Here is a 22,037-nt window from a genome sequence, read left to right on the forward strand (position 1 = left end):
GACCCACTGATTTACTAGTGTGCTCCACTTAGTGCCTAGCATTGCATGCACTGCCACACTGCCGGTCCGCCTGTCATTTGCGCGCAGGGGGGTGTGAACCTTGACTCTGTGGTGTGATCAAACATTCTAGGTAGAGTAAGACATCTTGAATGGGATTTTTTCAAAAAAAAAAAAACCACAGAAAATGACCTGGTCTTTGGTGATGAATGTGAAGAAGAGAAATGAGAACGTTGGAACAAACCCTCCAGGGCTGCAGGGAACAGGGCTGAGTAATCAGTTTATTGCTCCACATCAGCTTCGAGAACGAAAATCTCGGATTTTTGGTTTTATTCGGTTTGTTTTCTTTTTCAGGAAATAACGCTAAATTGAGTATTTCATACTCCGTACTCCGTACTTACCACGCAATCCAACACGTTAGTGCAATATAGGTATGTAATATAATGGGGTTTCATCCCAAGGAGATGGGTGAACTCTATGGAGTACGTTATATGTATACCCCTGGAGCCCTATCACACGTATGACGATCAGATCTTCTGATCAGCATCTGGGTCTATACAGAGTAATGATTTTCTGCTCTCAAGGGTCAGGGTTGCTCCGCTAGGTAGCTCAATATCAGGATTTTGTAATTGCTGTGTGGCAGTGACCTTGGCGGTGGTATTGCCTCTCTGCATTGATCTATCCTCTGTACTCCGTCTCTGTACTCCGTACGGAGTACAGAGTAGCGGATACAAAGACCAGTCTAAGAAAGTTTCCCCCGGGCCCATTACCATGTATTTCTCATCGATCGTCGCCGTCAAGCCAGTTAATGTTCCAGGAGGCGCCCTTAACTGATTTAGGAAATAATTAGATTGCGATGGGTGATGGCTGACCAGGTAAGCTACACAGCTCCATTGAGGCGTGTGTGTCCGCATTTTTCTTCCGGTAAAGATTACCAGAGCGACAGGCAGCAAAGACACTTGGTCAACAAGAGGCGTCAGCAGAGAGGGGTTAACGGATTTTGTACGGAGTAGTTCGGCTGGCTTCGGCTGATAAAACCCAGTCTCTGCCCAGGCCGTCAGCAGAAACCGAGCTATGGAAGAGTCCGGGTGCATACCTATGGTACCTCCTGAGGCGCAGCCAGCCTTAAGCCCTAGAGGGCTGCAGTCTAGAATCGCGTGGCACGCCTTTAATTAATGTGACGCGGGACGAGCTAGCTTCCTTTATACTCCATATCCGTATGGAGTGGTAAGGCCGTATATGGCCTCCGGCCCCATTCATTGCTCTATGTTGTATTCCTGATCAGCCCAGGTCCAAGTTCCCCGCGGTAAGCCTAACTAAGCCTAAATCTAGCTTCCTTTTTGTTGCCCCGTGAGCACCCCCTTGCAGTTCCTATAGCAAATCAGATCCTCGGCTAATGTGGTTGACTGTTTGACCTTTGTAGGATGTAAATCGCGCTCCACATTGAGAAACCTTCGGCTAGGCTTCTCTATGATTTAGAAGTCCAATCTATCCACGCCGTATGTGTAGATACTCTGTATTTCTGTACCATTGCAACCATGCATTAAGTCTACAATCATGTAGAACATAGGGGGCACGTGGTCGGTGAAGTGATCTAGATGTTTGGTAAATGCCGCGTCTCACTTTTGGGAAGGGGCTAGCTAAATTCCATTTTCGTTCCGTGCACTCAAACTATAATAAAGGCTCTAGAAGGAAACGATAATACATGTGTACTTATGTAGGAAGCATCAACCCCAGAGTGGGGGAGATCCTCATACAGTGGGCGACCTCCAAAGTGCCACGCCATGTACATATCCACACCCTCTTACAGCTATTTGAGGGTTAATAAATGAGTTCAAATCTATTAACAATTCTATTTTCCTTTGATAGCCACAAATAAACCCAAGTCTGAAATATAAGAGTACGGTATTGCCTGAGGCACCCAAGTCACCTGCTTTGTCATACCCTTGCCCTATCAGACTTTTTGAGTTTGGCAGCGCCGAGGCTCAACCTCCGCCTTTGCGATCTAAGAGAAGAAAAGAGTCAAGTTATCAAACCGACACTGGAACTGAACCTCTGAATTCTGTACCTTCTCTGTCGCCATCAACAAAACGTCTTACTGCTGCCAAGTCGCAGCCACTATATCCCAAAAATGGCCATGAATCAAATAAAAGGCCACAATATCTATGTCGGAGGGTTGGTCTCACTTCACTAACAGACAATCCTTGCCCGGGTATCGCTAAAATGGATCTGAGGCTGGAGATTGGCACTGGCAGTTCCTGATTTGGCAGTTTTTATTCATTGCTAACGCGCCATTTGTAGCATATTAAGCGCCAAAAACAAAACAGCATTGGCACGCGCAGATATCTCGCATGTTCTCTCAGTACTGCGTCTCAACCCAGCCGAGGAACAGGAGACTTTCAAGTCTTTCCAGCATCTTTCAATAGGAGTTGACGATGTCGACGATGAAAATTTATTGGAGCATTTCCCCGCCGCTATCAAGTTTATTCAGTCCGGCCTAAACGGTGGTGGAGGTGTACTCATTCACTGGTAAGTCAAAATACGAATTATCCAGTCTCCCTTGCGGAAAGTTCCTCCCGGCTCTGTCATTCGTCCCTGTTTCCTCTTGTGGAATGCATATTCTTGAGTGGCTTCGTGCCTCCTACGTCATTTCGTATCCATCAAGTGCGATCTACACGTGGCTGAAGAATCCCGCAAATTCTGTTTATGCACGTTGGACCCTTTTTCTGGAAACCCACAAGCCGTGCCTGGCCTCGCTCATCATGGAAAGATGTACAGTGGCTAATGTAATGATCCAGTGCGATGGGGAAGTCCCGCTCCGCGGCCATTTGCATCGCCTACTTGCTCCACCGGCAGCCGGGGGCACTCACACCGCAATCTGCCCTTGCGGTGGTTCGCCAAAGCAGGCCCCTATGTGAGCCAAACGAGGGCTTCATGGAACAGCTGAATCTGTACCATGAGATGGGCTGCCCAGATGATGTTACCGACCACCCATCGTACAAGCGCTGGCTTTATCGCCGTGATGTCGAAGGAAGTGTGGCGTGTGGCCGTGCCCCAGAGTTGAAGTCAGTGCGATTTGAAGATGAACAGCCCGTTCAGTCCCAAGACGCCACCGGTCGAACAGTCGAGATTAAATGTCGGAAATGCAGGTTAGTCCCACAATTAAAGATCCAGACCCATATTCCTGAGAGAGAAAAAAAAAAAAGAACCTTCCAGGTTTACTAAACCCATCACAGAACAAAATTGGCAACGAGTCCATTCATCCTCCCGCATGAGGAAGAAAAGCAAAACACCGCCAAGTCCTCAGCAACCGCCGATTGCGGCCATGTTTTCCTCCACCCCCTGACCTGGATGCGCCCGAGTCTCTTCCCATCTGAGGATGGAGCTGAGGCTAGCGCTGATACAACATACGGTGCGCACCCCGACGATGCCCCTCTCTCTGGGCGCCTCACTTGCCCCAATCCTATCTGTGGGTCCAATGTCGGCAAATTTGCATGGCAAGGTCTTCGATGCAGCTGTGGTGGTTGGGTCGTGCCGGCCATCGGCCTCACCAAAGCCCGCGTCGATATCGCACAGGTCAACATAGCTCAGGGCCCAAGGGCTAACCCTGCCATCCGTCTTCCTCCGGGAATGCGGGCCCTGGCGGCAGCTAATGACTCTGGACGTGGCAATCTTTGAGATGACAAGTGATGAACACTGTACATGCATACATAGTTTTACGAGTTATGAAAGCTTAAAGCTCCAACTTACATTTGTTTATGGTTCATGTTGGTTTTTTTTTCTGTTCTAATTGATCATCTGGCAACCAAGGGAGCTCACCGGGCTTGTCGTGAGTGACCTATGGTACACCTTAGCTCGGACCTGAGAGACACTTGAAAGTCCACTTCGTGCACAGCTGGGTCATCATTATTGAGGCACCCACTCTTTGGGGATGGCCACGTGCCCAACGTGGAGAGTGAACATTGTTGCTGGCGATACATGACTGCCTTGTGTCTTATTTCATTCTATTCTGTACAGGCAGCGACAAGGGCATAGTGAGGCTCGAAAACACTGCCTGCGACCTTTCCAGACAAGCCGCTAAAGCTGACAGGAGATTGCACCGTGCTCCATCCCATGATCTACAAAAGCAAGACACACATTAGGCAGCACGCCAGCCGACATGTCCCTGCTGATCTGTACAGCCACTGTGATATCAATCTATTCCAAAACACACAAGCCATCCGTCTTCCGAAAGCTACCTAGCCATCGCCATCTATCTTGTGATTCGTATCCAACGCACCCGTCGGTCAACATGCATCTTGCACAAACTCAAAGATGGAGAGTAATACAGCATCGGCGATATGAGACAAAGCCAAAGCCCCATTTCGAATCGTAGATAGTAATTAAAGTCTGGACGGGCTGACCCTACCCTAGGGCTGCACCGCATACAACATACCAAACATGCATAAGTCGACTCGTGGCCTTAGCTAGGCCTTGTTTTTTTTTTACCTAGGTGTTTTTATTGCTGGGTCCGATCCCGTCGAGTCGAGCCATATGCAGCTAACGAAACAGGCACAAGGCAACGGTAGTTAATCGCGCGCCAAGGACAGCCCTGAGTTTCCCATCAAGCCCACAAAAGTGTAGATCCACGCAAACGCATACTCCACTTATCTTCTTCTGTCTTCCCTCGTTTCTCTACAACATACAAAGTAGGTTTCTTCTCCTAAAAGTGGCCCCACTCACCGAAGCGCTGTCAGTTCGAGTTGGATGTTTCAAGGATCAGCGTAACGCCAATGACGCTGGGATTGACCGAGTCATTTCCCCCCCTTCTGTCGACTTCCAAGGTTTTGAAGCAGGAGGAGGCTGTGCAAAGCGGGTCTGTTTCCTGCGTTTCCCGATTGGTTGTGGGTTTGTGTATTGGTATTACCGGTATCTGTTTGGTATGTGTTTGTTACTGGGGTATCTTGTATTTTTCCCGAAATATGACCTTATATTGTCTTCTAATTGGAGCTTTTGGTACTATACACATCTCGAATATGATATATTAGTTATGTAGTTCTTACTAGTTGTAGATCTAATTAGTGTACAAGCCCTCATTGGTTCTGTTATCTCGACTAGCTACCTAGACGCTGTATAGACATACTTGCCATTATCCATACTGTGATTGGCAACCCTTTCCTTGTGGGGGTGGGCAGTGCACATTGCCTTGCAGGGGGAGCTCCCGGTGGAGTTCCCATCTGGCCTGGCTTGGAGACTTAACAAATGCACAGGTACCACATCCTTTCCACAATCCGCATCATTTTTACATAGTTTATCAATAGATGCGGTTGTGATCGCCTTGCGTCGATCGCTGGCATTAAACTTTGTTTCAGGTCTGTCTGGGATTAGGCTTGGTCTCTTGGTATGGATGATAGGTACGGGATATAGGATCTAGCTTAGGATTGAGTTCAATTGGGAGAGTCTTGAAAACAATCATTTATGTCTGGGATAATCCCGTAATCCTGTATTCTAAGGAATTTGCCTTTCAAAAATATTATGTCTACAAAGTAGTCTCACTTCGTTTGATGCATGATATCTGCGCATCCATGCATATTTTGCGTTAAACAAGCCTTGTGTCTCGTGGCGACATTTGTTGTCAACTAGTGAGCTACCAAATATAGGCTGCCAAATACTTTGAGCTAAATAAAGACAACACGATGGGAGTTACACTGCCTACGAAGTTTGAACAACACGTGCATATTATGCACTGTACTCGCACGAGTACGGAGTATCGGTTAATATACTAGTACTCCGTACACAGGAAAGTCATGTCTACCTACGCTCATCATTTTAGCTTAGCACTATATATAGGCTTCCTGAATGCATCCAAACCCTATGACGCTAGTTTCGTCGGCCGCGTGCTCTAGTGCAGCACTATTCATCATCTAGACCTGCCAGGCAACGTTGAATCGGTAAACTTGACTCGAGTGATTTGAGAAGGCCTCTACGATTCTTTGATAATTATAGATTGTGTTACTTCCCAGGCAGCTGCGTTGTTAATTGGAGTTGAATCTTCACGTGTCTGTCCGAGTCTTAGAAGTGTTGTGGGTATATAGTTGTCTAGGCTGCGGGCTATGTATATGGATTTGCATAAAAATAGCACTTTACAGCATGCCAACTATGGAGATAACGCTTTACAAAAGCCAACGATTAGAAACACCTTGTATCTGCCAGGGAAGATAATTGCAATTGCACAGCTGAGCTCTAGACTACAAAGAGTGAGTCGGAGCAAGCCCCAGACAGGGGGACGAGAGTACAAAGATCGTTATACGTACCATGGCAGTCTATGTACCACGGAGAATTCGTTCAAGCGCCACATGTATCGAACTTCACAAGGCCGCAGCAAATACACGAGTAGAGGTTCCATTGAAGGGCACAAGAACAAACCGAGTAAGCCGCCCACTAGGGCTGAGGCAGTTTCTACGAGGGGTTCGTTAACTTTGTGTCAGTTTTAAACAAAGATGGCTCTAGCTAACTAGCGCTTATTATATCCCCACTTGAACGTCATGCAATACGGGAAGAGCATCGTGACACTGAGCTATTTATGGTAGAAAATAGAAAGTCAACAGTTTCCGGTCTTTGGTATATGTAACTAATTGCCCGGGCGAGAGTGGCTGAGGATTTTAAGGCGGAGTCTCATTGGGCGCCTCGTAGAGAAATGTGTACTAAGAATAAGCGAGTTACATAGATTACCGGCTTGGAAATTGATTCTGCTACTGCAGTCTGCATCCTGCAGGATCAGATATTTGTTTATTTGAGAGATAAATGGAGTCCGTTATACATTTAGGTCCTAGGGATGAATGTGCCCGAGTCAGGAGCGCCCCGTGCCGGGGGCCAATACCACGTCAATGGCTTGAACCTTCTTTTGTCGGTTGGAGATTGCATGATTCGCTGATAATTTCGCGGAAAGCCCGCTAAGAAATAAAGACGTAGAGATGTGGGGGTATGAATTTTTCATGACTCAATATATCCGCATGGTTGGGTCCGGTGTTATTTGCAACCCGGTCAAAACAGAGTAAAATGGTTCGATAATCAGGTATTGATAGGAAGCATTGAACATGCCGCGCGAAGTGATAGACATCAGTTGTCAGAAATGCCTTCGCTGTTTTGCATCGCCTTCTCCTTGCCTGGGGCTTCAGTGTGCCCGCCAGATCGGCAGAGGATGATGGGCAAACCAATATGGCGTTGTTATCTCGAATTACCTATACTGACGCCCAAAGCATATGATCGAAGAAATGTCTAAGGATTTCCCGACGGCACAGAGGGAAACAGTGAAGGCTGTCTTAATCTTTCCTGGTTGCGTTTTGCCATTTCAATGTTGCGCAGCCGGTCGATGCGCATCTGATAGAAATTCCTGTTTCGCTGTTAGGAGTCATTATCAACAAAATGATGTCTATCACATACTTATGCAAAGAGAAAACTCGAGGCGAATCATCTGATTTTATCTCTGTCCCAGAACCTTTCTGGATAGAAGCGATCTGGCAAGGAGAATCAGTCAACACGTTCATACGAAGCATTTTGCTTGGTTCCCTTCGCTGTGAAAAGACACGAACCTTATCATCTCTGTCTTTTTCATCGTTGGCGTTTGACTCAGATGCATCCTTGTCTTTGTCTTTGGACTCATCTTTGCCCTTATCTTTTCCCTCTTTATTGTCCTTGCTAGACGCCTTCTCGCGCTCTTTCTTTCGTCGTTGCTTTTCTTCATATTCTTTTTTCACTTTTTCGATCTCCTTGGCCATTTCCTCTTCCTTAAGGCGTTTTGCTTGGCCCTCTGTGTCGACGATTGGAGAGCAGAAATGCTTGTCTTGCAAATGTGCGGGGCACACGTAGAAGAAGTCCTGAGTGAATTAGGCACTTTACTTTGCATGTATAAAAATGGGAAATGAAGTGAAAAAAGAATATTGTACGCTATAAGCTAGATCTGAGATCAGATCGCATACCTTGTTGTCCGGTGTGATCATCACACTTGTTGATGGTTTGTAGCAAATCAAACATGCTTTTGCAGAGGTATCCGCGACCCGACGCACATGGTAGACGTTTGTCAATGACATGATTTCGAATCAAAGCTGTCACTCTAAGCTACTAGGAGTGTTCCAGAGCTTCTGTTGCTGCTTGAAGTTTGTGTTGAACAAGTGTAGGTGGACTTGATGAGGTTGGTGTTAATTGAGAAAGCGCCGTCATGTGACCCATACTTCGAAGCAAAATCGGATCCATTGAAGTCTTTATAATATAATTAGAATTCAGGATGATCTCGTTGATGGAATCAAGGTATTCATTTACTAAAGCTGATATTGCATTTCAGCCAACATCCGCCACGCCCATCTTGTCAGAACGCCTAACCATGCATTTGTCCACTGATATCAGTCCCGATAGGACTAGAGATAGGACTAGAGATAGCAATACATGAAGTTTTGTGAAGAGAAATCATGAGATATAGTGAGCATTAAAAAAGTTGCAGCAAAAAAAAAAGACCATCATAGATCATAACACCTCGTCCCCGTCAATACCAGCTGCTTCCTTTGCCAGCCTCAAATCCTTGCCTGCGATACCGATATCCCGCAAGTAAGGCCTGAAGGCCATCAATAGATCCTTGAGACCACCACGGAGTGCAGCAAGCACAATTTCAACATCTGGAACCAGACGGGCAACTGCTTGCGCCTGGGGATCGCTCGATGGGGGAAGTTGATATCCGTCCAGTGGGCATCCAATCCACCCTGGTGGGCAAATGCATCCACGGTGACTGTGGTTTGGGTCAGAAGTCGCACGGCTGACGACACATCGGCCTGAACTTTGCCGTACGGATCTTCAGCCAAACTGGCAATGAGGAGTCGAGTCAACGACTCCACGGCATCCACAATCAAGGATAGAGAGGACTCTGGTGTGCCAAGAACAATAGCAGAGAGGCGTTGGGCGTATGTTTGACGGAAAGGTTGGCCGATAGGCGAACGAAGAATCTGCGCTAGAACCGGGTTCATGTCCTCGGGTTTATGAGTGGTGGAGGGGCCGCCGGTAAGTAGCTTGAACTTCTGCGAAGAGTCCAGATATTTCTGTTTCTGCTCCGGGCTGAGAATTGCTGATGATGCCCGGTCAAAAACATCACGGACTCGGGCTCGCGCAGTTGGAGTCCAGTCTTCTGACTGACCGAAGGATTTAGCCGTCGAGCTAAACGCATCGCCAAATCTGTCCTGGCGTGAAGTAGCCTTCGGAGCAGTAGTAAAGATGTTGTCATCTTTGATCGGTTCTGAGAGTCGCGGGAGAGTTTGAAGAACAGGCTCTGGTTTCTCGGCTTGCGGCAAAGGCTTGGGAGCAGGCGCGGGATTTTTACTTTCCTCGATGCGGGTGTTGATGCTGTTGATTACATCGGTAGTGCAAGCAAGAACCTGGGACCAAGCCGAACCACCCTCGCGATCAATTTCGTTAAAAATTGCCTTCCGGCGGTCGGGAACGCGCTGGCTGATCAGACTGAGTTCCCAGAGCGCGAAAATCTTCACAACTTCCTTCTTCGCCTTAAGACCACTAAGAAGACTGCCATTGGGATCCTTGGCTTCTGTTGTGAGTGGCTGCCCCCGCTTCAAAGGCTCCTTGCCGATGAACACAGAATAGAAGAGGTTGGCGGTTTGCCAGGAGAGGACAAGCATCACTCCGGGGACCAAGGTTTTGACGAAGAAGTAGGGGAAGATCGAGGGAACGAAGCTCTGAGGTTCGGCTGCAGATCTCGGGAAGCTGAAAAAGAGCTTGGCAAAGTACAAAGACCAGCTCCACGCAAAGCTTCTGAAAAATATGGGGTATATCACGAGAGACGCTCCAGCAACACTGACGCTTCTGAGAGCCCCGGCCGCCAATTCCTGCGGTAGAACACCTTGTAGATACTTGGAGGTTGGCGGTACGGGGTGAGTACGCTCGTCATTCGTTTTGGCGCTTTGCTCCGCGATGGGCACTGCAATGCGGTCGTAGTCGTAGTAGAGATGGAACACTGCTTGCACGCATGCTAGGAACGCATGGAAGGAATGAAGGTAAATCGGCCTTTCGTTCAGGGTCGGTCGCTCGTGTGGCCTGTATCTCATTAGTCTAGATCGCAGTAATTTAAAGCATACTCAACGCACCTGCCCCGTTTCACAAGCTCGAGGTTGGAATCACTCGAAGACGACCATACATAAACCACAGTGAACCACCATGCCGAGAACATGTACCAGCCAAATGTTTGCGCAATTTGTAACAGGGTGAAGGATCTCAAGGTGCCGAACGAGGAGCTAGCTGTTCTCGAGCCGATGTGCATTTGACTGACGCGAAGGACAAAAATGGTGAGCGAGGATATGAAGAGTAGCGCGGTTCGAACACCGCAACTACCTAAGGGAAACCATAACCAAAACACTGCATAGGGTACTTTTATCAGTTCTTTGTACTTTCAGGACTTGAAACTGAGCCTTCGAGGCTCGACCCGACAAGCTTGCGATGTACTCACAGGACGATTTCTCCCCGATCGCAATTGCGACAATATAAGAGACCAGCAGTGAAAGTGCAGACGCATGAACAAATCTTCGGTGCAAAGCCGAAGTCAGGATTCGCCTGTAGGGCCGAGTTTGTACGACGGCCATGATGTAAGCTTGGGAGTGGGATGCGCTCGTGGAAGAGAATGAAATAGTTGAAGATTAAAGCATGATCAGAATGACGGTCATATGGAGAGCTCCGGGAGCTGGAGAACGAAATTGGCGGATCAGAGACGGTGCTGACGAATGGTCACGGCTGACAGCTGGTTGTGTTGAGCTGGTTTGATAGAATCAATCAACGGCGAGGTCCGCCTAGGAATATTTTGAGGCATCAAAACACACCAGCCACATTTAGTCATGTGATATGTGGCTCGATAGTGTACTGTGCCACAGGAGCTAATCCATATCTAGCCTAGTGGTTGCATGGTACGTCATGTGAGGGCGGTCTGCACACCAACGCTTATCGAAGGCAGCAGGGACCTGCAGATAACTCATTTGGTATCCAGTCCTCTTCTGCCTTCACTTTAAGCACTCATTTATTGCTTTTCAATTACACATAGAATGTCTTTCGACAAGCTAAACTCGTTGGAGGCTCAGCCTACCACCATGCGCAGGGATGAAGATCCGCAGTACCGTGACGATCCGGACTTCGACCATCTGGCGGAGCAGCTCTCAGATCAGTTATTTACATTGACATCAAACATCTCTCGTCTATCCAACCAAATTGCCCTTCTCGGAACCAAACGCGATACGGAGCGTGTGCGCGAACGAGTTCATAATCTTCTTGAAGAGACCCGTACGGGGTTTAGGGAGGTAGGAGAAGGGATTAAGCAGATCCAGACATGGGAGGACGTCAATGTATGATTCATCTGATTTCATTCACTGAGTATTTCTTATTAACGTCCCAACTTCTAGCCCTCCCAGAAATGGACACAGCAGAAGCTATCGTCCGAATTCAAGGCCACCTTGGATGAATTCCAAACTATTCAGCGTCGTGCACTCGAGAAACAGCGCGCTTCTGCAGTTGCTGCACGTACAGCATTCGAAGAAGGCGAACAACCGTCAGCTGAGAACGATGTCCAATTACAAGAGCAGCTATTGGAGGAGCAACACCGTATGGCCAACCAGGGCGAGGTGGACTTCCAAGAGTCTCTGATCATCGAGCGCGAGACAGAGATTCGGAACATTGAACAAAGCGTGGGAGAGCTGAACGAGCTCTTCCGGGATGTTGCGCACATCGTTACGGAGCAAGGAGGACAGTTGGATATCATCAGCGAGAATGTCCAAAACGTCACCCAGGACACACGAGGCGCCAATGTCGAGTTGCGCAGTGCCAGCAGATATCAGAAGAATGCGCGCAACAGAGCTTGCTGTCTCTTCGTAATTCTTGCTGTTATCCTTGCTATTATTGTGCTTGCAATTGTCCTCGGCTAGATATTTCTCTTCTTTTTCTCGTTTGTGTTTATTGGCTACCTTCACGGTCTTCGTCTTTAATGTTGTCATGTATGCGCACGATATCCCTCTTGCATGATTGCACTTCTGTTAGTCAAGCATGTCACCTTTTTGCTTCTTTTCATTCTTTTGCTTCTGATTTACGCATTCCTTGCCAATCTTCGGTCTATATGGAATGGAGAACATTAATTCATCGCTGTCTCTTAATCCTGTAGCCTGATATCGTACAGAATTATATGTGTTGTACATGCAAATACACCCAATTGGGTCCCAAATCCTGCCCGTGCTCCGTTGTCGCCTTTGTATGTGCAGTGCGAAAGCATATTCCGCTAGAAGACAATCATCAATGATGCCTTCACAGACCTGTGAAGTGGTTGAACCTCAGTCTCCAGCCTTCATAAGTGTTCAATTTGGGCCGAACATCGAGGAAGAAACTGAGCTTGCCGGGGGTGGCATTGGCATTGGCAGCCAGACCTGATGGGGTTCCATTGCTTCCCGATGGCTTGCCCTGGTAGAAATCGATAACATATTCAACCTTTTCACCACCACAACGCTCAACAACCCAGTCATGTCGATCAAATGGGTGCTGATAGCCAAGCCATCCATTGATTCGCGCACGCGGACTCAGGTACTGTGGATCAACTCCAAGTCCCCGGAAGGAATATAATTTCGGTCCTCCGCATTTCTTGCTCCCAGGGTCGGCCGAGGGGCCCTTTTTCTCCCATTCGAGGATTTGATCCCATGCGCGTTCATTGACGGCATTGTGAATGGGAATAATGGAAGCTACGGAAGTCGCGAGCTCTGAGGCTGAGGCAGTAGATCCAGGAGTGTTACCCTTGCGCATCAAGGCCTCAAAGAACTGCTTCTCCGAGGGATAAATCCAATTTCCAGTAGCTTCATCGCGGCCAGTCTCGGATTCGGCATTGGATGGGCTACCATGTGACGCGGCGTATGGGGATGAAGAACCTTTGTTGGCCTCAGGGCAGGCACCTGCTGAGCTGAAATCACCAGCTCGAGGGATAGTGCTCACTTCGCGGTCTGTTGATAGGGGCCGTTGTGCTTTGGCACGTGGTTGTCCCTGTTCGGCAGAGACATCGGAGGTAGGATGAGGTGAGTTGCTATTTTGTTGCAACCAGACCTCACGGGTTTTGTGGTCCACAGGACAAGTTGCTGCTGGTGGCTCCACGGAGGGCGCAGATGGCGTACTTGCTGCAGCTCCCATTGTTGAATGAATAATTGGAGGTCAATGACTGGAGGATGATCGGCGCATCGACGCGGAACTAGAACTACGCCGTAGAAATTATTTTGGCTCCTCACCGCCCAGATAAATCAACAATTCCCCTAAGTAGTAAATCTCCCCTCGAGTCTCTTATAGTTCTTTAGAAATTTATTGTTCTTTCTTCTATTCATCTGAAGCAAAAATGGCGTCTACATCGAACCAGTCTGTTTATCGGGCCACTACCACCGCTCCAGTGAACATTGCTGTCATCAAGTATGCCGCTCGTTGATTACCCCTCATCCCCTTTATACCAAAGCTCTGTTTTAACAAAAATGTTTTAGATACTGGGGCAAGCGTGATACTACTCTCAACCTCCCGACAAACTCCTCCCTCTCAGTCACACTCTCTCAGCGCTCCCTCCGTACCTTGACCACTGCCTCTTGCTCTGCCGAGTACCCATCTGCGGACACCCTGAACCTGAACGGCAGCCCGCAGGACATCCAGTCTTCCAAGCGGACACTCGCTTGTATCTCTAACCTTCGTGCCCTCCGCAAGGCCCTTGAGGATGCGGACTCCTCGCTCCCCAAGCTCTCCGCCCACCCTCTCCGGATCGTTTCCGAGAACAATTTCCCCACTGCCGCAGGTCTGGCCAGCTCTGCGGCTGGCTTCGCCGCGCTGGTCCGCGCCGTCGCTGACCTTTACGAACTACCCCAGTCCCCTAAGGAACTGAGCCGCATTGCGCGCCAAGGCTCCGGATCTGCCTGCCGCTCCCTGATGGGCGGATACGTCGCATGGCGCACAGGTGAGCTCGCTGATGGAAGCGACAGCCTGGCTGAGGAAGTTGCTCCTGCATCCCACTGGCCTGAGATGCGCGCTCTTGTTCTGGTCGTCAGTGCCGAGAAGAAGGATGTTCCTAGCACTGAGGGAATGCAGACCACTGTGGCCACCTCTGCTCTCTTCGCTGAGCGAGCCCAGAACGTTGTTCCCGAGCGTATGGCCGCCATTGAGACCGCTATCCAAAACCGCAACTTCCACGACTTCGCGGAGATTACCATGCGTGACTCGAACACTTTCCACGCCACTTGCCTCGACTCGTGGCCCCCAATCTTTTACATGAACGACGTCTCTCGTGCTGCCGTCCGCCTTGTGCACGACATCAACCGTGTTGCTGGCCGGACAGTTTGTGCTTACACTTTCGATGCTGGCCCAAATGCTGTCATCTACTATGAGGATAAGGACTCTGAGGTTGTGGTGGGCACCGTCAAGGCTATCCTGGGCCCCAACACCGAGGGTTGGAACGGTGCATTCTACGAGAGAGTGGCCAATTTCACTGCTGGTGTTTCCTTGGATCAGGTTGACTCTCGCGCCGTCGAAGTTCTGAAGGATGGTGTGAGCCGTGTCATCTTGACTGGTGTCGGTGAGGGTCCCGTCAAGGTTGAGGACCACCTTGTCAGCGAGACTGGTGAGATCCTCAGCACTCTTTAGAAGGTTTGAATAAGCTATACCAGGCAATCGGTATTCCCATTTTAGCCAATCTTGGAAGGTCTGTCAGCCTGAAAGATACCCCACCGTTTATGCGGACAATTTAACTTGGCCATTCAAGCTTGATGCAGATATTTCTTTCACTGTATCTTCTTTTCTCTCTCATAATCTAGAACATAATAATGCCATGGCAGCGGGGTTTAGGTTTACACTAAAGCAATACGTCTGGTTCCATTCATAATAATATATCTTGGATATGACGTGACACGACACAATACATGCAAATCAATGGAATGTTCACTTCCAACTTTGAAAGTCCAATATCTGTCTTACTATACTTCCACCTGGCGAGTATCTCTGTCATCTCAACAAGAACGGCAATCATCACAGCGCCTAAAGCCATATCCAAGCGTCCTGCAATTCTCAATGAACCTGAGTTGTTCGTTGTTGGCATAAACACAGCATCCTGCAAATCCACAGCCGGTAGCATTGAAGCTTCCACCAGTTTGAGCACAGGCAGTCTGTGAATTCTCGGTGATACCGTCGCAAACGCATTTGATGGACCTAGATGCCACTTGGGCTGTCGCTAGCGTACCCAGGCCCAAGAGGAAAGTGATATATGTTGAGGTAGAGAGATGCATAGTCTGGATCAAGACATTAAAAGGTTGAGACATCAGCTAATACATAGTTTGACAGGTTCACTTACGGTTCTTGAAAAGGAACGGCCTTGCTTAGGGCTTTTCTTGGTATCCTTTCTTGGCTGCAATCCTGGTATCCAAATGTGGGATATAGTCATTTTTTATATCCCCATCCTGGATACTTTGTACACAACGTTCAGTTCACTTGACAACTAACCATTCAAGGGAGCACAGAATATATGTGTAATCTTTGTGTTATCCAGTGGGAAAACCGTGTCTATTGTACTACTTTATCTCGACAGATGTAGTATATATGTCTTGATTGCTTCAGGATATTCCACCCACTTTAGAGTCGTATCACTTACGCTTCTTCCTATATAAATAGTCATAGTTCACTGTGCAACATAGACTTGCAGTTAACCCTTTAGGTGTTCGTCTTCAGGACCTGTATAGATATAGCTTAGAAGCTCGAGCTCAAACCATATGCATACAAAGAGATAAACAGTTCACTTGCTAATATCTCTAAGTGTACAGACTGAGTACTTCTTAGATTCTTAGCTCCCTCAATAAAAAAAGCAAATACAATGTGAGAAGAATGACCATATAGCCCCAAGCGTACCATGTTCAACTGTCACAAAAGGATGTCCACAGTTAATGGTGAGACTCAATCTCTCCAACGATCGTGCAAAGGCAACATTTGGGCCTAGCCTCCTGTTGAGAATAGGCAAGTGCGGAGGGTATTCCATTCCTATTATGAGGTCAGGTATGATTCGCAGAACACAGAATGGGGACCCTTGGGTTGTCTCGTAGAAAGCTGCTGGGAAGTCATACAAGTGTAACCTGTGGATCAAAATAAGAACTCTCCATGGGATAGGGACTTTGCCGCAAAGATTCTGTGCGAAAACCCGAATATCCCTTTTGATTTCACTCCATATGAGTGTCTGAAAAGGCCTTGTGGCGTTTGGAATACATCTTGAGACAGCCTTTGAATGGCAGACCTTCTCCGCTAATGGCTGAAACCTGGTATATCTCGAAGAGGAAGACTATAAATTATAGGTCACTTTTTCAAGCTACATAGGTCGAATTATTGGAACTGAAGCAATTTTTCTTTCTCATTTCATAATCTAGAATGCATTGGCACACGCAGTATATTCATCGGCTGCTTCAAGCCAGTAAAGAAGACTTCTTCATCTCCTTGACAACAGGGATCTCCTTAACGCGAGCGGCGCCACCACCCTCAACAATAGCAATACTTTCTCTCAAGACGCTAGCGCCTCCGCCTCCGTAAGTAGGAGCGATGGTAGGCTCGACCTCATTTTCTTCATCTTCCTGATCCTCATTTTCGTTCTTTGCATTTGGGGGAGGAACTTCAAATACCTCGTCCCGACAATCTGCGCACATAGTCAAGACTTCCTGCAATGCCTTCTCGACAGCAGCTGCACGCTCACGCATACCACGACGCAGCAGAGCATCGACAAGGGTCTCGGTCTCCGAAACGCTCGAGTTAACCCGTTCAATGAGTCGTCGGATACTGTTGACGAGATATTCCTCTTCGTAAACAGTGCCCTTCTTACCACGAGCACGCTTGCGTTCCTCACGCCGGCGAGTCTTCGAAGTATGACGTGACATTCCAGTTTTGCCTGTTTTACCGGTGTTACCCGTGTAGCGAGTGAACATGGAGCGACCAGCAAGCGTAGATGCATCTGTCGGGGCCAGCGAGACGTTGTCTGGAATATCGACGCCCGTGTCTCCACCAGTGGGATCACCACCATAGAAAGCAAGCGGGTCGGCAGCGCGAAGCTGACGGAGTTCGTTGAGTCGTGGGACCTGGGCATTAAGCTGAGATCTGCAGTCGGCAAGCAGGTCTGTCATGTTGCCCATGGCTTCGGCGAGGCCAGAGTCAACGATTTCAGCAACCTGGCTCTGTTTGCCATGGAGTGTAAGGAGACGCGCTGCGTCGGCGAACTTCGATCCCCGGCAGAGAAGTCGTGCGGCTGTGACGATGTCATGCAAATGATCGGCATAGATTGTTGCTGCCGAGACGTAGTCTTTGTTTTCGTCAACCAGGGTCGTAACCAGACCGTCGATGTGGGCAGCCAGATCTTCCTCGGATAGAGATGCCATCATGGCACAGTACAATGACTCGCGCCATTTGTGCGCCAGATTGAAGCACTTGTAAGCACTCTCATAAAGCTCAAGAGACTCGTACGCTGGGGTTGAGAGTTAGCTAGCTGTCATTTTGTCTAGGGGTGTTACAACCAAACCACTTACCAATTGCTGCGTCTTTGTATTTCGATTGACCCTGTAGATAATCGGCATAGAGCTCGGTAATTTCCCGTTGTTGCTCTGTTTGGTACTTGTAGAGCTCAAGGGCTTCCTTATACAAGACATGCTTGACGACATATGCGCTGATCTCGTCGTGAGCATTGAGAGCATACAAATGCCCCAGAGCCTTTTCAAAGCGAGAAAGGTGATTGTCGATCTCGAACTTACGCCGAGTCTCTGGAAGCTGTTGTAGCTTACGAAGGAATGGTAGGTATTCGCGAGGATCCTGAGAATTCGTTAGTGATAAGTGATAACACAATCAAAGTCTGCATCCGAAAGTCTTACCATCTGAGCTTGTTGAGCAACCAACAATGTAAGCTCAAGATCATATACACCCAACGCGTGAGAGTAAAGCCGGTGAGCGTCGGTCAAGAAACACATATGCGCAATGGCATCTTCAGCCTGTTCGGGATGTTGTGCTGTAATACGGTTAGTTGTTATTCGATTATCGAAAAAGATGAAAGAGCCGAGTACTTACTTCTTAGTCCTGCAGCAAGTCCCAGTCCTGCCTCCATGTCAGGCGGCGACTTGCAAACATGCGCCGTGATCAGATTCTGCAAATTGGTATCGACACGGTTTTGAAGAGCCGCCAGGAATGCATCGCAGATCTTGTTGATTTTGCTCTCTTTTTTGCCAATTTTGGGCACCGAGGGAACTGCTGGACCGTCCGGCTGGGCGACAGCTGCCGATACGTTCTTGGATATTTTCAGTGTGTCTTTATACAGTGTCTGTGACACATCGTCCTCCCTATGTGAATATTAGTAAAACAGTTTCTCATAAAAATGGGTGGGTATTAACGTACGACAGGCGCGATACGAAATCATCAATGTACTCAATCTTCTTGACTTGATCAATGAACAGAGTGATGTTTTCCATGAACTGTTCAGGAGCATAATCATGGAGAATGTTGAGATCCACCATCTGACTGCGACATGCAAGGAAGGCAGACCTGTATTTCTTCTGGTCGATGAAGGTACGGATTCCAGCCAATACAAGAGCGCGAGGGAAGATGGTCTCAATGTTTCCTCGGGGAGCTTGGAGCACGACCGCAAAGATCGACGGTATCACTGAAACCAACCGAGAGCCACGTTCAATACTTCTGCATCGTTCATCGGTTTCTGGTGTATCCTCGGGAACTTCCATTTCTGTAATCCCCATGTTAGTTTATGAAGACATAAACACCTAAGAAATCAATCTTACCATCCACGTGGTTCAGATGAACAAACTTCAGAAGATGTGCTGATGTGGTATACAAAAGATGAGATGGGGTCACGAGGAAAGACGTGCAGTTCCTCGCGAGGACTCGCTTGTTAGCGTACAAGGCGCCAGTTCTCGTCATTGCAATCAAAACGCGCTACCAGAGTCAGCATTACGCTCCAAATACATAGCGAATATAATCTTACCTCATGCTCAGAGATAGAGACAACACGAGCCCAATGGCTGTCAACATTGGGGCTATCACCCCATGGAGCAATATCTAGATTTCCCGATGACGACTCTTCAATGCTCGAGTAGCTGATAGGACGAGCAGGTTGACGGGCATGTGAGAACCACAAAGCTTGATGTCCAATACCGGCGAAGATCGATGCCAGATGCTCTGAATCTGCAGCTTGATATACAGATTCGGTGGTTCGAGTGTCCAGGATCGTCCTCTCAATATGGCTCGAGTTTGGTCCGTTGTCCTTGAGCACATATACCTCATTCTCATTCAAGAACGCAATCTGCCGGGGCCGACTGGTTGGAGCATCTGATAACGGATAGCTTGACTCGAGGATAGGAACAGGAACAGGTCGGCTCTTCAGAGACCAGAGGTAAATGGAGAGCGTGTTGCTCATCAGCACGGCAATGCGGGTTCCGGATTTGCTGAATGCAACATCAATGGCGTTGGACTCCAAAGTCAGCTCGTTGTGCGCCATGGGAGGCGGTACCCCAGCCATTCGCAACGGGGTCAATTTGAGAATTTCTAATACTTGGATCAGTAATATTCCCAATCAGGTTCTATTGGGATACTCACTCCCGTCAATGACTGCAACAGCACCAACATCATCCGGAATAGAGGTAGACCCATGGTTGATATCAAATACATAATCCACGTCCAGTATCGACCCTGTTGAAATCAGCTTTTATTCTTGCTTCGCTCTTCGTGCAAGGATATCATACCGGAGGAGCCAACAACCAATCGCAGTGCCTTCTCTTGGTGCCATTCGAAAGAGTATGGAAGCGAAGAATTTGTATCAACCGTAATAGGAATCTCTTGCTTCAAATACCAATGGTAGTTGCCTGTGATCCAGAACTGTATACGATCCTGGAACTTGACAGCAAGTACAGTAGAATCCACGTTCCAGGCAAGATGGATGCGAGAGGCCCATGATTTCCTCTCCTCTTCGGACAGACGGAGAGAGAACTCGCCGTGGCGGAGTCCGTTCCTTTCGAAGAACACCACATCGATCCGATCCTCGAGTCGTTGAATTCCAGCGATCAAGCTGCCAGATGGCCGCCAGCTCAAAGCGCCTTCCAAACCGTCCACGGGTTCGCTCACACTGTCCAAAGTGCCCTCTCTCGAGTACACTCTGATCACACGGCGAGTATCTGCTTCGACGCTGTTCACAGCAACATACGCCCCATCTCCTCGCCACGTGATCGTAGTGCTGCCATCATCGTGGCTGCTCAAGATTCCTTGATCGATCTTTTCCGGTACAGTCGGGTCTCGAAGAGCCTTGGCTCTCTTTCCTTGGAACTGTGTTTCTTTCTTACCCCATCCAACTGACACATGCTGTGAAGATTGCAGGTCACTGTGAGCGAAAGTAATATCGGCCACATTCTCAAAGTCTCTGGTCATATACAAGAACGTCTGGGCTCTGGTGGTGAGAGCCAGCATTTCCTCATCTGGTGACCATGCTGCAGCTGTGATTCCCACATCGACTGAACCGACGATTTCGATCTTGTCTTCACCGGGAAGGGGCTCTTCACGAACAACGACAATATCACCCCCTTCCAGCACGAGACAGGTTGTCAGGTTGTCCGCAAAGTAATGCAGTGAAAGTACACGATCACATGCCAGGTCTGGCAGAGGACACGGAGCATCCCAGGAAGCAATACATTCGAGTGCTTCGGGAGACAGGGGATCTGTTGAAGTGATCTCAGGGCGTTTCCGTCTAACCTCGATGATTGCATTGTTCTCGGCCGGACCAAAGGTGCACACCACCGAGTCTGAAGCAGTATCCCATGCTGTGGCAGTGAGAGGCAGTTCGCTCTCAATTTGCGTCTCAGCGAGACGGACGTTTCTCAAATTGCGCATCTTCCAGGAAATGGGTAACTTTTTTTATGCTTCTTTTTTTACCCCGCCATGAAGCGATTAAGGGAGTAAATGTATGGAATTCAAACGATAGCAAGGAAAATTAAATTCCAGAGACCACCCTTTCTTCCCTGTTGACAGTAACTGTCTCGTTGCTTGGGAGTGGTTGTGTTCGTGAGGATTGATATATGAATCGCGCCGACCCAGAGATTTTTTAGTTTTCCACAGCGGCTCAGCCAATGACTTCATCCATATTTCAACGTCCTTTAAGCTACGCATTTCAACATCTACACAATTACAATGGGGTCGGTAACAGGCGGAACCAATTTTCGATAATAATCTCTAGCTTTATACATGATATCCGCCTCTGCTTCAAACCCGATCCAAGTTTTCGACCACTTAGTCGCCCAGACTGTTATCGCAAGAAAAATACAGCGTGAAGGGCAATTTATTTGGTCTTGTAGGTTTGCCAGACTAGTAGGAATAGACGTTAGAGTATGCTTAAGCGTGGAATCATAGAGAGGGTGTATAACTCACCAGCAATGGCGAAGGGAGTACCGAATCCGGTAACTAGATAATGCCCGAGTTAGTCATGCCCACTGCGCATATGTCCATTGGGGCCCACTAACTCATGAAAGCCCAGTAGCGCCAGAAGAAGTGCTTGGTGAGAGGGTTGAAGGGGATGTTGGTGCGAGGACCCTCGGCGTAGTGGTAGGGGCTGCCAAGCTGGGTGCGAGTGGTGGAGAAGCCACGACGGGCAGCGAAGGAGGTGGCCATTCTGGCCCGGATAGCGGAGGAGTACATCTGAGATTGAAATGTTAGCGAGTGCAATGGTTTTACGTCCAGTGGGCGGTACTAACCTTGAGTAACAGAGAGGAGAGAATGGACGATCGGAAAGAGACGGACGAAGCCGAAGTGAACATCGCGAGGTGCGGAATGGGATGATCTTGAATCACGTGATTATGATTCATTCAAATCGGGTTTAGCGTCTTTTGCTCGGGATCTCCCCCACCGCTTGCCCCATGTGGATAGAACTTTTAAATTTCTCAACCAGAAAAGTCCAGACCGGATACCTACGCCGCTCATTCTCCTCCTGTGGTTGATTCACCAACCCCAACCGCTGG

General features: G+C 48.3%; 8 protein-coding genes across 8 annotated transcripts; 3 read left to right on the forward strand and 5 right to left on the reverse strand.

Moving 5' to 3' along the window:
* Positions 1–1,909: 1,909 nt before the first annotated feature.
* dspC (dual specificity phosphatase YVH1) lies at positions 1,910–4,085 on the forward strand. The gene is made up of 4 exons (XM_057283869.1): positions 1,910–2,172; positions 2,299–2,526; positions 2,796–3,146; positions 3,234–4,085. The coding sequence occupies exons 1-4, from the start codon at positions 2,129–2,131 to the stop codon at positions 3,673–3,675; spliced, it is 1,065 nt and encodes a 354-aa protein (XP_057130135.1). The 5' UTR covers positions 1,910–2,128; the 3' UTR covers positions 3,676–4,085.
* A 3,169-nt stretch (positions 4,086–7,254) lies between these two features.
* Positions 7,255–8,066, reverse strand: N7471_011151 (AAA-ATPase Vps4-associated 1 family protein; the record flags this gene model as incomplete). Its single annotated transcript, XM_057283870.1, has 4 exons — positions 7,255–7,369; positions 7,420–7,493; positions 7,569–7,853; positions 7,956–8,066. The coding sequence occupies 4 exons, from the start codon at positions 8,064–8,066 to the stop codon at positions 7,255–7,257; spliced, it is 585 nt and encodes a 194-aa protein (XP_057130136.1).
* Positions 8,067–8,496: 430 nt separating this feature from the next.
* Positions 8,497–10,780, reverse strand: N7471_011152 (nucleoporin NDC1; the record flags this gene model as incomplete). The annotated part of the gene is made up of 4 exons (XM_057283871.1): positions 10,478–10,780; positions 10,119–10,386; positions 8,635–10,068; positions 8,497–8,584 (listed from the first exon to the last, which is right to left on the reverse strand). Exons 1-4 carry the CDS (start codon positions 10,608–10,610, stop codon positions 8,497–8,499), a joined length of 1,923 nt encoding a protein of 640 aa, XP_057130137.1. The 5' UTR covers positions 10,611–10,780.
* Positions 10,781–11,063: 283 nt separating this feature from the next.
* On the forward strand, positions 11,064–11,936 carry N7471_011153 (SNAP receptor PEP12; the record flags this gene model as incomplete). The annotated part of the gene is made up of 2 exons (XM_057283872.1): positions 11,064–11,360; positions 11,418–11,936. The coding sequence occupies 2 exons, from the start codon at positions 11,064–11,066 to the stop codon at positions 11,934–11,936; spliced, it is 816 nt and encodes a 271-aa protein (XP_057130138.1).
* Positions 11,937–12,309: 373 nt separating this feature from the next.
* On the reverse strand, positions 12,310–13,176 carry N7471_011154 (cytochrome c1 heme lyase CYT2; the record flags this gene model as incomplete). Its single annotated transcript, XM_057283873.1, has 1 exon — positions 12,310–13,176. The coding sequence occupies one exon, from the start codon at positions 13,174–13,176 to the stop codon at positions 12,310–12,312; it is 867 nt and encodes a 288-aa protein (XP_057130139.1).
* Positions 13,177–13,375: 199 nt separating this feature from the next.
* mvd1 (diphosphomevalonate decarboxylase MVD1) lies at positions 13,376–14,658 on the forward strand (the record flags this gene model as incomplete). Its single annotated transcript, XM_057283874.1, has 2 exons — positions 13,376–13,446; positions 13,515–14,658. The coding sequence occupies 2 exons, from the start codon at positions 13,376–13,378 to the stop codon at positions 14,656–14,658; spliced, it is 1,215 nt and encodes a 404-aa protein (XP_057130140.1).
* Positions 14,659–16,457: 1,799 nt separating this feature from the next.
* Positions 16,458–20,916, reverse strand: N7471_011156 (Elongator subunit IKI3; the record flags this gene model as incomplete). Its single annotated transcript, XM_057283875.1, has 9 exons — positions 16,458–17,503; positions 17,565–17,844; positions 17,904–18,037; positions 18,097–18,365; positions 18,421–18,763; positions 18,819–18,972; positions 19,022–19,581; positions 19,633–19,725; positions 19,779–20,916. The coding sequence occupies 9 exons, from the start codon at positions 20,914–20,916 to the stop codon at positions 16,458–16,460; spliced, it is 4,017 nt and encodes a 1,338-aa protein (XP_057130141.1).
* A 445-nt stretch (positions 20,917–21,361) lies between these two features.
* N7471_011157 (cytochrome c oxidase VIIc family protein) lies at positions 21,362–21,836 on the reverse strand (the record flags this gene model as incomplete). Its single annotated transcript, XM_057283876.1, has 4 exons — positions 21,362–21,387; positions 21,451–21,483; positions 21,543–21,717; positions 21,774–21,836. 4 exons carry the CDS (start codon positions 21,834–21,836, stop codon positions 21,362–21,364), a joined length of 297 nt encoding a protein of 98 aa, XP_057130142.1.
* Between the last annotated feature and the right edge of the window lie 201 nt (positions 21,837–22,037).

Source organism: Penicillium samsonianum (assembly GCF_028829775.1).
Source record: "Penicillium samsonianum strain IBT 33392 chromosome Unknown utg000007l_segment0_segment0, whole genome shotgun sequence".
Classification (NCBI taxonomy): domain Eukaryota; kingdom Fungi; phylum Ascomycota; class Eurotiomycetes; order Eurotiales; family Aspergillaceae; genus Penicillium; species Penicillium samsonianum.

Excerpts from the sequence above, each read along its gene's own strand:
- dspC (XM_057283869.1), top strand. The coding sequence starts at position 2,129 with ATGGCCATGAATCAAATAAAAGGCCACAATATCTATGTCGGAGG. Across the intron at positions 2,173-2,298 it reads CACAATATCTATGTCGGAGG|CATATTAAGCGCCAAAAACA; the intron begins GTTGGTCTCACT and ends CGCCATTTGTAG. Across the intron at positions 3,147-3,233 it reads ATTAAATGTCGGAAATGCAG|AACAAAATTGGCAACGAGTC; the intron begins GTTAGTCCCACA and ends AACCCATCACAG.